At 34.5% G+C, this 14994-nt stretch overlaps 1 protein-coding gene across 1 annotated transcript in view; it reads left to right on the top strand.

The window, feature by feature from the left end:
- Positions 1-13335, top strand: part of SMCHD1 (structural maintenance of chromosomes flexible hinge domain containing 1) — a 69545-nt gene extending 56210 nt beyond the window's left edge. The window contains exons 38-48 of the mRNA XM_039549281.1: positions 2500-2626; positions 2803-2922; positions 4269-4354; positions 5373-5495; positions 5764-5954; positions 6432-6541; positions 7879-7949; positions 8821-8992; positions 10922-11080; positions 11793-11916; positions 12914-13335. Coding sequence (XP_039405215.1) covers positions 2500-2626; positions 2803-2922; positions 4269-4354; positions 5373-5495; positions 5764-5954; positions 6432-6541; positions 7879-7949; positions 8821-8992; positions 10922-11080; positions 11793-11916; positions 12914-13013 — 1383 coding nt within the window. The 3' untranslated portion in view covers positions 13014-13335. The remainder of the gene's footprint in view (positions 1-2499; positions 2627-2802; positions 2923-4268; positions 4355-5372; positions 5496-5763; positions 5955-6431; positions 6542-7878; positions 7950-8820; positions 8993-10921; positions 11081-11792; positions 11917-12913) is intronic.
- Positions 13336-14994: the final 1659 nt, after the last annotated feature.

Genomic DNA, 14994 nt, shown 5'->3' with positions numbered 1-14994 from the left:
GTATTCCTGTGGTGAAAGAGTTGTATATTGATTTTTGTTTTCAACTTGAAGTATCATATAAGAATGGCAGAGCAAAATTATACTCTTACTTCATTTGGTTGTCACATATTTTACTAGTCTGACAGAAGTCTTCAAATAGAAGATGTACTAAAGGAGGATCCAACTTTTCAAAGATGCTTTCTCAGCTACCTTTTATAGCTCACTCACTGGAAGCAGCTTTATGACAGACCAGCATTAATGTGTGCCAAGTGGAGGCAGACACTGCATAGCAATAAATACAAATTCTCCCAAATGCATCTTGGAAATCACCACCATAAGACCCCAGCAGAATCCTAAAATCTACAGATCCTACATACAGACTTCTTCATAATATATTCTATTCAGTACATTGACTTCTTTTATGGAGCTACATATGTGAAACTGAATGACACAGCATAAATAATTCTCTGTCAATAACAGTTAAGGACAGAAACATCTAGTTAACATGGACAAATGTTGTTAATCTGCCAGACTCTGGTCTACTCTAATCTATACAGAAAAGTGATGAAATATATATGAAAAACAAGCTAGAAAAATTAAATACAGGGACTGGATAGAGGTATCAGATAATATACTAATTGATTTATGGTACACTCTTGCATTTCTCTGGTTTTCCTACCATGTTATCAGGAGTAGTAAATTAACTGGTTTGTGAACACATTTTTCTCAGCTGGGTGGGGTTAAGAAAAGGTGCAAAAGTGTAGCTAAAGGATCAGCTATAACCACTGGTCTAACAAAACACTCTGCAAATCTTGCATTTACACCTGTGGTAACATGGTGTAAATTGAACACCTCTATATGGGTAATAATAAGTCCATTTACTGGCCTCTGACAGTTCAGCTAAAATTACTGGGTAATTTCTAAAGACTCCTTGCTAATGCAGAAGTAAAAATTTTTTGGTTTATCTCCATGTAGTAGTAACCTGGTGTTGCATAATTGTGACCTAAATTCTCCAGTCTTCCTTTGGTGACAAAGCTACCAACCTATGTAATGGAGGGAAGTGTACTGGGGTTTTGGGGGGTTCCATTTGTTTGGCTTGTTTTGCCTTTTTCTTTTTTTTTTTTTTTTTTTTGGAGCCAGATGTGAGGGTTTTTCTACTCATGTATTCCTGGTTTGGTGGGAGGTGGGGGGTCTTGCATGCTTCTTCCTCTCAATTCTGCGATCTAAAGAGATCCTGCTTCTTTTGACAGTAACTTGTGTTCCCCAGTCATCCATGGGGACTAACTGCATTTCAGTGAACCCAGTATCTCTTCCCCCCTTCAGGCAGTTTTCAGGCATCTGATTTATACTGAATTCACTGACTTCAGACTACTCACAAAACCTGTGTGGAAAGGATTTGTTGGTTGTGACGTACTGTACTTTTCATATGACTTGTAAGGCGGAGGGGAAGGGACGTACAAGTGTTCTTCAAGTATTTTGAAATTGTTCCATCTTGTTTATAAGGACAGTTGTGTACAATTAGCATGAATATAATGAAACTGATAATCTGACATGTTTACCCTTAGTCACAAGTTCAGGAATACTGAGCTTGTTTAATGAAGAAAAATGTTTAGATTTTTGTTAACATATATTTTCTAAGAAAAAGATATTTCCACTACAGACTTCTCCTGATAAAATATGTAGCTGCAATATTTTTGAAAGCCATGAAGACTATCTTTGAAGGTTATATATCTATCTCTTCTTTTAGGCTTCAACCACCTCTCTCTTGATTTGGCCAGTTGAGTAGCAATTTCTACATGTTAAAGGTGGAAACAGTATGAGTGTTACTATAAGCATTATTCATTTTGTGCATGATACCTTTCCCAAAGTAACAACGCATTTAGATATTACCTTTACTAATTTTATTTCTGTTTATCTTTATGGTTTTATAATATTTCTCATGTTTATAAAGAAAAGCAAAGGATTTAGTTTGCCTTTTCAATAAGGAATTGATAAGAAGTTAAATTTTTATGATAGTGTTTGGACATATATTGTTTATTCATTTGGGACCTGCTGTCTACTTCCATGGTAACAACAGTAACTTTAACTAAGCACTGGGAATAGGTTGTTTTTCCCTCTCTGCGTTTATGCATTGGGTCTTTCTTTTTAATGATCTGTTTGCATTTCACATACTGAATGAAGTACACCCAAGGAAATCTTGCTTATGAGACAACGCAGAGGATATTTTTTCTGAGCATGTGCCTCTAAACTAAAATATATAGCCAAAAATAATAAGACATTTAAACAGGTAAAATGATAATCTTAATTCTTAAATAATAAATTGCTATTGCTATATCTTTGTTTTTTACTTTTGTTTAACAGTTATAAAAGGCATTTCCAAGCCAATACTTAAAAGTGTTGTAATACTGTATAGACATCATATGTTAGGTAGCTTAGAAGATTTAGTATCTGAAGAATGCTTGTTTTGTGTGTAACCTCAAGCATAGGCAAAAACTTAAATTTGTTTGTTTGTTTTAATAGAATTTAGTGCTGGCTGAAGACAGTCCTGGAAGAGATAGCACTGAATATATTCTTGTCTTTGAGCCACACCTGCCAGCTTTGAAAACACCTTTGGAACCTTATTGTCTCTCATTTATGTTTTACAATGGTATGTTTCAATTACTCTAAAATATTTGCTTTTCCTTAGAATCAGCTATTTTTAGATCCATAATACATTTTCAGAACTATGTAATAGCTTAATAGATTTTTGCTAATGCTTAAACTAGTTAAGTATGTTAGCCTATTTTCTTCTAAAAGTATATATATACATGCTTATTTCTGTAGATTCCAAGAAGCAGCAGCTGATGGCAACACTGACAAGGGAGAAAGACCAATTATCTAAGTCTATAGATCTTTACAGAAAGATGTTTGATACTACCAACCAGCTCGTAGCTGAAATGAAATGTAAGTTCAATCAAATATGTAAGTTTTTCTGGGAATTAAAGTTTTTTCCTGTAATAATTTTGAGAGTATAGAGAAGGGAAGAAAAATCAGTATTGAAATCATGAGAGACAGTAATTAGAGGGGAGCAGAAGGTGTGTGTATCTTGCAGGGAAGCATCTAATTACTTGGATGTACCTGCCTATAAAGGGTCTTGATTTGAGGTAGAATGTCTTATGTCAGAATTATCAAAAGGAGAAAAGAAACATTGAAATTGGTGATCTGATTCTTTTTATCCGTGACTGCCTTTTACTCCCATCTTTGCATGCTCATACATCTGGGAATTCAACATTTGCCTAAAAACAATTTGAGGAGAATGAACTATAGATAATCCTCTTTAAAAAAGTTAGTCTTATGTTTTCATAATGTTACTTTACCCCTTCACGTTTGACCCTGTATACGTGATTCAGAAGTGTTGTGTAGCTATTTGTTGTTTATGTTCTTCAGAAAATGTAATCCTGTATGAAGTTCTGTTAAACTGCAGAGTAGTGTGAGGGCACTGGTTTATGGGAATGGAAGAAATGAATGAAATGTTTTATTTGCTTTTTTTTTTGTTGTTGTTGTTTGAATCATCCTGCCTGTTGATTGTAAGGGTTTTTTTAACAATTGCATTTTGAATTTTTATTTTAAGTAATCATTAAGTGTAAATAAAGCAGACTGGCATTAGAAGATGTTGCTGTTTCTTGTAATTTTAATACTGCATATTTCCATTATGAATGGAAAGTCCTGAATTCCAGTGTGAAAGGCATAAAAGTTTGTTTCGTACTTGCACATCTGTAGAGAGTAAGTTAGAGTACAGCATTATACTTTATGCTTAAGTACATTTTTCAAATATAAACATGTTTTGAATAGAGAGTAGAAAGCAACTCACCTGTTTACTCATTTTTTTTTAAATTAGTTAAGATATGAGAGCTGAGGAAATAGTGTCCAGAAAGTGGTGTGCCATGTAACAGACAAAAGAAGGTAGTGCCAGCCACCACTCTTCTCTTCTGTCTTGCCATTTCACCTGTTGGAGAACCATTTAGAATGATAATAGAGGATGAAAAGTAAACCAGCTGACATTCTCAGACTGATGTAAGGTCTAGGCCCCTTTGCTTCTTGAAGCTGAAGGCATGATGTCAGCTGAAATTGCTTAGAAATGGGACAAATCACAAGATCTGTGTGGAAAAATTCTGATATTCTGTGCTGAGATTAAGAAGTAGATAGGATCAGTTGCAGCTGGCATAATTCTGAAAAGTTGTAAGAAATTCTGTAAGTGTTCCATTGCTTTCTATTATTTCTTCACTCTCTTTTGATTTTATTTGTTTCAGGTCAGGTTAAAGAAGCTGAAACAAGAGAAGCTCTCTTGAGGAGCGAACTGAAGAAGCACCAAATTGAATTACCACCGACAAACATAGTATGGCTTATTTCTTACTGAAGTCCATTAAAGTCTCTAAAATTGATAACAGTAATATATCAATAATAATATTGCTGAATTATACCTGTTACCAAAACAGTGAAAATTTAAACTGTAGGAAAATTTGTGGATCGATGTCAAACTTAAGATTTTTTTTTTTTTTATTCTTTTTCTGTTAGTGTGAGGATATCTTAAAAAACTGCTAGAGAAATAACAAAAACCTTCTCTTTTATATCCTGGTCTTGTTTTTGTGTTTCTGCTAAGGTTACCAGTGTTACTAGTACTGCTAGATTTTATAACAAGTTTTTGCAGGCTGATCAATATACGTTGGATATATTCTGGCATAAGTAGGACAAAGGAAAACACTTCATTTCAGAGAATCAGACAATTGCATATGTTACTGCCAAAGTTCATGTAAAAATAAGTTTTGAAATATTCAGGGCAATGTACCCCATTGCTAATTTCCCATAAAGACCCAATTATATTTTAAAGAAACTTTTTAAAGGTTTTCAAACTAGTAACATTTGGCAAAAAAAACCCCTATAGTAAACAATTATCTTTAGATCATATAAAACCAAGTTACAGTCATTATTCACAAATCAGTAAAATTAAATTGCAGTCATAGTACTGAAGTTCCCCCTGCTGGCTAGATTTTTCAACCCTGGACATAGTCCCCTTCTGAAATGGCTTCTTTTTGTACATTCATGATTGTCTCTTCCTGCTGTTTTAAACTTTTGTCTCTAATCGAGCACTGATAGTTCTTGGTGAAATGTTCCTTGAAGTCTTTAAAAACTAAAAAAAGAAAATAAGGAGTAATTAAAAAGCTCAGTCACAATTGCAGTGAGCTTTCCCTTTGCTCTTCTCTGGGATTGTGCACAGTAGTCCCTTATACATTAAAAGTCTGTTTCAGATTATTGAATGTTTATTGTTAGAAAGTTAATTGATGACAGATGAGATTACTACTACTGCTGCTCAGTCCAATGGTAGATGCTTGCTGATTTTAAATTTTCATTCTCAGCTTCAGTATGTGGATTCTCTTCTTAAAAAAAAGATGTCGGAACAAGAAGGAGTAATGAAGCAGCCAAGGAGAACTTGTACCCTCCCAAACTATCCAAAAGGCAACCAGGATATTCTAGGCAAGGTGAGTTTTCTCACAGGGAGCCGTCTAATGAGTTTTGTTGGTTCCAGAAAGTGGGAGTGATGAACAATTAGCCAACTGACTAGGCAAGTAATTCTTGAGTAGTATTAAAACAGAGATAGCATTTTCAAATCAGATGACCAGCTCCTCTAACAGAGCCATCAACAGAAGAATTAAATGTCTGTCTGAAGTTGCAGGATTATTGTGATTACTATGAAAAGGGGAGGTGCTCTTGGTTTCTGTTTTGACTGTTGTAACTTCTGTGGTACAGATTGCACATTTAGCTCAAATTGAGGATAACGAAGCAGCAAAAGTTATCTCTTGGCACCTGGCAAGTGACATGGACTGTGTGGTCACACTGACCACGGAAGCCGCTCGTTCTATCTTTGATGAAACTCAAGGTCGACAACAAGTGTTACCCCTTGATTCTATTTACAAGAAGACACTCCCAGATTGGAGCAGGTAGAGAAAAAACAATCCAAGTTCTGCATTTGTCTTAAATACTTCTTCAACTTCTTTTTTTGTCTAATTTGATTTTTAAACTTTACTCCATTTAAAGAGTTGAGGTATACAATTTCTGGGTTCATTATTATAGCAACAGTAATATCACTTGAAACATTAGCTGAAATCTTAGCTTTGTCTTTAACTGCTGTGTGATGTTCTTTATTTAGTAAGGTGTTTCTAGTAAATAAAGAACACAGTGCATTAAAACTTGTGCATAAAATTAGTCATATGAATTTGTTGGAAATAATGTCTCATAACAAATCAGTGTTTCACTAAAACATCTTTAATATAACTGGCATTTCAGATAATGGTGGGATCATTTACCTAATGTGGAAGTGTTAAGATGCATTCAATTCAGTTGGAAATTTCTGACTAGAATAAGGACAAATTGCTTTCTTCTTTTCTTTTCCCTCACTCTCCCCTTTCTTTAACCAGACCTTTACCTCACTTAAGAAATGGAAGAACCTTCTTCAGACCTGTTGGAAATCCAGTGTTTGCCAGAGATCTGTTAACATTTCCAGATAACATAGAGCATTGTCAAACAGGTAAATGATATGAAAGAAATCATTAATAACTTCTTTCTTTTAAAAAATAAAATACAGAAACATCATAAGTTATAATCCATTCAATAATCTTCATTGGTATGTTTGCAAATACCAGTGTACATGCCTCCTGAGTTTTGTAGGTAAAAATAGGAGAGCTTTAGCACTAATTATTTTTAAACAGAAGTTTTAAAAATTTCAACAATGACCACTTTCTTCTGCTTGTTGTCTTACTTTCATTTTCTCTACTTAGATGTACTACAGGTTTTTTCTTTTTTTAAATTCCTGCAGCATTATCTTATTCCCAAGCTCTTTAAAGCAGAAATTGACCATCACAGGATTAATTTTATACATACTGCAGAAGTTACTCCTTTTGTTAGGCTGTGTTTCCAGTTCTGTTCCTCTCAGAAATGTGTAATGTATAGATTTAAGTACATGCAGACTGAACTGTACATGACTATGTGTGTTATGCTTAAATAGTTTAATAGTTTTAAGAAATATTTCAATTTTTATGTAGATTTCAGTTTAGGGAACTATCATACTCTCACTCTTTCTAACAATGTAGCAATCCCTACCTTTTTTTTTTATACTTCTTTTTTTTAAGTAAGTAGACCTGCTCCTTTATGTGGAGAGTTGGAATCTGTAATTACTTCAGTAATTTTTGCATTTTATCTCACAACTTCCACTATTGAAGGATTCCTCTCTACTGTCAATAAAGACCAATTTTTAGTCCTGTGTGGTTTCAGAAAGTTAGATACTGAGAGTCTTTTAACTATAAATTCTTCTTTGAGTCCCTTGGGGGTATTGAAAAACCACATTGCTTGACATATCTCATGCATTTGAATGGATTTTGAATGGAACAGACCTTCATGAGCAGGAGAGTCTTAAGCTCAGTTGGATCGTTAGCCTGTGATGAATGTTTTTTTCTTTGATAAGCCATTGAATATGAAAAAACACATTAAGAAACTGAGAACAAAATTCAACATTCCAAGAAGATTTTTAAGAGGTTATCATTTATATAATTTCATGAAACTTGGGATTTTATTATGTGTGTCTCGATAAATGTAAAGTATCGAGAGAGAATTTTATTGGAAAACACAGGCAATTATGCCAAAAGGCAATTAAACATACTAATTTTTTTTCATGAATTCTCTGATGAAAGCAGAAGATTTCATGTCTATCTCAACCTCAGAATAGTATTTTATTGAAACAAAAATGATATACATGCTATTTCCCTTGCACTTAAAAGATTTAATAATGATGCCTCAGAACTGACTTTTCAAACTTCAAGTTATTTTGCTCTGGAGAAATTCCATAGTTCAAAAATTTTTATTTTTCAGTGTTTGGTATGCTCTTGGGTGACACTATCATTATAGATAACTTGGATGCTGCCAACCACTACAGAAAAGAGGTATGTTGCAATTATTCTTTAAATTTTATGATGCAGATATATTGCATAGCTACGTATTTAATACATTACAAACTTAGAGTAATTGCCAAGTTTAATGCTGTGTTAGCTGTAAGTGTGCTTACTGCCTGCGGTTCTCAAAGCACTTAACAATGAACGAAATCTCTGTTACTGGCACTGACAAAATGATCTCCATTCAACAAATTCCATTAGGAGAATGTTGCCATGGCATATGGGACCATGTTTCCAAAGACAAGCATTTTCAGTTTTGCTGTTAGTATTAAATGCAAGTTCTTCTGTACTTTCCTAGTCATTCTATGTGTAATAAAACACAGGAGTCTAAGGCACATGAAGAAATTTCAGGTCCACTTCACTAAAAACTTGATATGAAACTTGCTAGATCTCTTTGGGACCCATTTTATTTAGGTTTAATGGTATACGTTTTAGCAGGCAAGAGTCTCTGAGGAAATCCTGACACTGGGCACTTTTCCTTTCAGCTTAGGACTTTTCTAGAATCAAAATAATGATTGAGCATAAGAATGTAGAACTGTACTTGATAGCCTTGCTTCCTAATGTATGGTGATAATCAGCTTTTTTTGGGTATAGACCTAAATTCTGCCTTCAGAGTTCTGGTAAAATGTGAGAACACAAACCCAGAAAACCTGGTCTTCATAATTCTTGACAATACTGCTTAATTTTAATTATGCATTCTGTTGCTTGAAAGCAAGGTCATGATGTAATTTCATAAAATATGTTTTCATTAGGGAGCAAGCGGCACTGCAGTTGAAAAATACAAAGCTTCACAACAGCATTGCTGAAAACCTAGGTTTTCTGTGGAGTTACTAATTTGTTATCAATTTTTATACCTTTGTAGGTTGTGAAAATTACACACTGCCCTACCTTGCTGACTAGGGAAGGAGACAGGATTCGCAGCAATGGAAAATTTGGAGGCCTGCAGAATAAAGCTCCTCCAATGGACAAACTCAGAGGAATGGTATTTGGAGCACCAATGCCAAAACTTTACTCTACTTTTTCTGGACAGATAGGTGGGTTAATGAAGTCATAAAAATACAAAACTTACAAAATTATAATTACAAAATTAAATTATAATTACAAAATATATTGCTTATCTATGTTTTTTATTCTCTTACGTAATATAGAAAGGAAAACTTCAATTTAGCATGAAGTTATTTTAAGAAATAGGAGCTGTACAGTGTTCTGTTTATAAATTTGCCTTTTTTAAAAGCTTACAGCTATTACATTTCCTGAAATAAAAAATAATAATAATAATAATGAGATAATCCCCTTTTCTCCTAGTCTTATTAAAGATGGAGTATAAGCAGTAATAATCATTCAAACAGCAGGCATGGGAAGCTTGAGCTGATTGAATTCCAGCATCACTGAAAATTAAGTTTTAGGTCTTTCTACTCTGGAAACACCATAATCAATTTAGGATTTCTTACTGTACAAGTGAGCTCTATGAAACAGTGGCAGAAAAATTCATGTTCTCAAGAGAGAACATCTCATAAGCTATCCTGTGGGATCACTTCCATTTCTTTATGTGCTTGGATTCTTCATTTCAGAATAAAGGTTATAAATTAAGTTAGAAGATGCAGTTTCTGACTTGTAACAACTGACCTGACTGATGGGTAAAACACTGAAAAGTATTATTTACAAACAAGATTGTTCTTAAATACTTAATTTTAAAAAGAAAGGAATGAATTTTATCCACGACAGTGCAATGGAGAGGTGTGGGGAGAGAACACATGTACCTATTGGAGTAGCCATATAGATAAGCAAACTACTTACCACTGACCAATTGAGTAAGAAAAAAAATAAGGATTAAAATGATCTTTTCTGGCATTTTAATAAAAATATATTACATGTAGGAAAAACATGTAAGCATGTCAGTCACAGACTGAAATAGGCTGCGTTTAGCACACTTTGTCTATCAGCATGTTTTCAATTCTTGAACTCAGTTATTACCCAATACAAATTATATTGGAATTTTCTGTAATTTAGTACTGGAGCAATCATGGTAGAAGAAAACAGCATGGTTTAATTTCACTTAGATAAATACTAGACATTTAAAGGAAAATCATAGTAAAATTCCATTTTACTTATATGCTTGTAGCGTAGAAGTTGCTTAATCTGTTACTACACTGGCAAGGTACCTGTAAAATAAGCTGTACTAAAAATTTGCAGTGCCTTTTGTCAGTCTGCAGCAGCTCTCTGTGTGAGAGCTTTCACCCCATGGCAAACTTAAGGTTTTTTAGTGTTCAGTTAAGCTTTGTGCAAGATACCTCATATTCACCTCAAAGTAAAATGAATGAGCCCAGGCTAACATGCTTGAACCTTTACTTTATTACTTGACATATTTATTCAGTGCCTGGACATGGAAAAATTTTTTGTCTCATACATTTAAAGAGGAAAAAGGATCATCAACAAAATACACCCTTGTTTATCTGAGTCTGCTTGATTAGATTGCCATGGTGGGACAGAGTGAAACTCTGTAAATGTTCACTTGGTCCACAAGGTGGAATACAATTCAAGTCAGTAATACAACCTTCTGCTTTGTAGCACTGAAAGCACAACATGGTACAAGCATTTAATGTCATCTGCAGTTGAGAATTTCACTTGGAGAACACAGACAACAAGCTGTGTAAAGTGATACCAGTTTCCCACATAATTTTCAGAGTTTGCGGGTGCTTTACTGTCATCTAAGATATGGACTCAAAAAGAAAAGAGGAATCAAAATATTGGATATGTTTTTTTTTTTTTCCAGGCACCTTTTCCAGTCATTTTAAGAGCAGGTACCAATCCACTATAAGTTTGGATGTTTTTTTAAGTAGTGCTTTTGAAAGATAGGTTTTCTTGTGGAGTTATACATTGTATACGTTGTATTTGGTAGCATTCTTAATCAAAGTGGTCATTTATTTACTGTTTCATGGCTTATCGTTTTATTCCTCAATTAGATCTTCTTCAGCAATACCGTGCAGCAGTGGTTAAACTTGATAATGTGAATAAGGACCTTGACTTACATTTGCAGTCACTGAACACTCCAGAAATGCAAAAGAAAAAACAGGAACTTGCTGAACAAGAGAAAAGCCTCAAGCTAGTAAAACAAAAATTGGGTAGGTTATTGTATTATAATTTTGGTGTCCTAAAGGAGGAGAACAGTTAACTGCAACCAGATGTATTCTGCTCTTACAAACTAAGAAGTTCAAACTATGACTGAAGATTGTTAACATTAATTAATAGCTTAGAGATGTCACATTTTAAGGAAAGAATAGAAAAACTGTCTGTAGTAGTATGATGCTGTGCATATTGCCTAGAGCAGCACTGCCCTGTATTGTGATCAGATAATAAGAATGTGGTCAGTCAGTGTCTTGTGAACATGAAACTATGATCTCACTAGTAAGAGATTATATAACTATTAGTGTGGCTGGCCCCGTGCTACAGAACACCGGCATGCTTGTTGAAATCACTGCGTAGTAAAGAGTTGAATTGCTTTTGCTAAGGAAACACAATCAAAACTTTGTGCTATAAAAAGAAACACCCCTAAGTCTGCAAGGATTGTCTGAGTTACAAATTTTTTTATGTCAATATCAAAGACTTTATGATATTTCAAACTATATTTTAAAAATCAACATTTACTCTGTGACAGTTATAAATAAAGCAGATAGTCTTAGCTGTAATCTTTGAACTCTGTTTCAGATATAAGGTAACTATAAAATTTATGACATTTCTAAAGTCTTACTTCAAAGGTTTAACTCTGATTATAGAGCCCATTTATAACCAGGAGGTTTAATTTTTCTTTTATTGGTTCTTGCAACTTTTTCATAGGTATGACTCCTGCTTTATCAGATAAAGGTGCTGAATCATTACTTCAACCTATAATGTTAGATATATCTGACACCCCCATTCCTCCCAAAAGAATGCGAAGAGAGACAGTGAAAAAATTGTATAGGTAAGTATTTTCTGAATCTAGTCACTATTTTCCCATAATCTGAATTCAAAATAAAAACTAGTTTATTCTGCATATTTTTCAATTCATGTTTGTATCTAGTAAGCCACAATGAACAGTTTACATAAAGCTGATTTTCAGGATAATTTTTAATTTCTTCAAAGTTTCTGCTGCTATTTAAGCCTCATATAAAGATTTGGTAATTCTAATTCTCTTTACGAACTGATTGGCATCTTTGTGCATCACATTCCCCTTGTTTTCTGGTATATTCCACACTATTACACCCCAGAACTATTTGAGATGGTTTGGTCTGTAAACTCTTTTAAGGTCTGCTGTCAAATACTGGACAGATGAACACAGATTTTTTTTTTTTCTTACAGAATAGAATCATTCTTACACTACTTTTTCTAAGTAACTATCTGAGGTGAACTGGTGGTAAAGTGTTTAATGCAGTTGTCTCTTTACCCATGCATCTGTTCTCATTCCCTCTGTGCTAATGAGCATTTGAACACACACACACACACAAATTTGGGAAATCTGTATAGTCGGTATCTTTAAAATGACATGGAACTGACTTTGCCATTTCTCATGTCTCTCCTGATGACTACATTACTGTCTTTGCTGAACTATGGTCATCTTTCTGAGATTATTTAAATCTTACCCAGTAGCGTTCTTTGACTCTCAGAACAAGTGTTCACTATATTACTATGTCTCTTTATTTTTTATATTTGTTAGTATTTTAATTTTTATCTACATATAGAACGGAAGTGGTTATGTATTTAAACTAATATTACCCTGATGCTATTCTTCATTTTAACAAAATAAATACAATAATAAGAATCTGTACAAATATGGGGTTTATATTGTTTACACTTGTGGGAACTCTGTGCTATATATATTATATATATGTGTATGTATATACATATATACACACACACATATACATATATATAAAAAAGAAAAGCTTTGCTTATAAGCCACTATGCTATGTTTTGTTCAGCTCAGAAGAATGGATCTCTTCTGGAAAGCAGCAGCAGCAGCCAGTGCTACAAATGACCCCTTCAGAACTTAATGGAACTCCACGAAAAAGAAAGGCATAGACTGATCAGACTTGCTGGGAAAAGCTGTGTATTGAAAATGTGAATACATTCAGTTAAAGGAAATACTCATGTTGTATTACCATTACTCTCAAGATTTTTATACTGATAGAAGATATAAATGTATTTCAGTTAGTAGTAACAGAAGTTTAAGTATTTAACACTGATAGCCCAGTTTTTGTATAGGTAATTTTCATTTCTAAAAGCTTTCAGAGTTTTTATGTTTGTGTGTGGAAAAAAAAAGTTTAAAATATATTCTTTTTTATTTATGAAAATAATGATCTTTTCAATAAAATTGCTTCAGTACAAAGCACTGACAATACAATCACTTGTATTGAATAGATTGTGTGATGAAATGAGATTTTAATTTAATAAGTATCCCAAGCTGTCTTGAGGAAGATAGTCAAAGGTCACCTTTAGTGATCTGCATCACAAAGATTTTAGTGATGAACAGGGCAGAAAAGGATAGGTGTGATTAAAGATAACATTTCAGCCAGGGTCAGAGCAAGCAGCTGGAAACGGACTTGATTGAAAGAAAAAGGGCAAGAGTAGGAAACTAAACTTGAGAAAGTACGGAACTATTAGTTGAAGCTGTGTAAATAAAGAACATAGGAGACAGTGTTCAGGGGTGTGGACATATTGGTTCACATCTACCTCGAAGAATTTCTGCCTCAGAGTGAATGTTGACCCCAAATCTACTGATCTGTACTCTCAGCAACATGCATTTTATATACATATTCCTTTTCTGAAAAATGACTTTAAACTTAAAAAGACATAGTGGCATCCTGCTAGAAGTTTTAGAATGCTGATTGCTGGTGCACATCTCTATGACAGTTCTAATAAAATGAAATTTCTCCAAATTAAGGGGAAATAAAGCAGTGCAATTTGTGGTGGAAGGTTCTCCAAAGCTTCATGTCTCAAAGATAGGCTAAGCATTAAATTGGCATACTCTTGATATATCTTGAATACTTGAATAAGTGTATTCAAGTATAACATCTAACACCAGCAAGAAACTAAAGTAGCCCTGCCTTAGCCCTTTTTTCTTTTTTATCCTCTCTAAATTTAGACATCAAGACTTGAACCAGGCAGCCATAGTGAAGGGTTTGCCATGTAATAATTTGTCCCATCACACCAAGTTACTTGATAATATGTCTTTTAAATACATTTATTTTAATTCTGACATCTGCCTAGCCTTAGCCTCCAACCTTGAATCTTGTTGGATTAAATACATATTCTAGCAGAAATGTTTCCTTTTGGAATTAATCTTTTGCTTTTGGTAGTCAGTGTAGGCTCTACCAGCATCATGTGATGTATGTCCCTGCTAAAAGAGGCAAACAGAAAATTAAGGATGGTTTCCAGGGTTGTGCAACAGCTATCAGAGATTTCAGGAAATTTCACCAGGGAACATGGAGGATTTTCCAGCAGAGTGATGGCAAGTTATTACAGTGCAAGTTACTACTTGGCAGCTGATTTGGTCATAACAGAATGGAGCTCTGAAGGTAAGTGTCAATTTTTTTCCTTTACCCACTCTTTACTTCGTAGCAGAGCAGAGACCTCAGCCTTGCTGGGCAATGTGTATTGTCCTCCCTGATTTCATGAGGAGCTGGTGGAATACCATGCAGGAAAACTGGGAGAAAGTGGTTGCAGTTCTGGTCTGGGCCTGCTTTTCAATTAGCACCCAGGGATGCAGAGACTGCCTGTCAGGTGAGTGGGGATGGATACCCCATGTAGCCCAGTGATTTAGGTTGGATGACAAGTACTTTCTGCCAAACCACACTTGTGGTATTACAGCCCCACCATCAGTATCATGGCCCTGACTCTACATCTCTACAATCCCATTATCACCAGTACTTCTCTGCCCAGGGGTATCTCATCTGGGACTTCCTCTGCCTCCTCCAGGGCCGAAGTCCCCTTGTCAGCCAGAGCTCCAGTTCAGGGAAAGAGCAGTGAGAGCAGAGGAGGAAACGATGATGCCCAGGGGAGC

This window comes from Corvus cornix, chromosome 2 (assembly GCF_000738735.6).
Source record: "Corvus cornix cornix isolate S_Up_H32 chromosome 2, ASM73873v5, whole genome shotgun sequence".
NCBI lineage: Eukaryota > Metazoa > Chordata > Aves > Passeriformes > Corvidae > Corvus > Corvus cornix.
The sequence above is the reverse complement of the archived record's forward strand: the minus strand, read 5'-3'. Positions and strand labels throughout refer to the sequence as shown.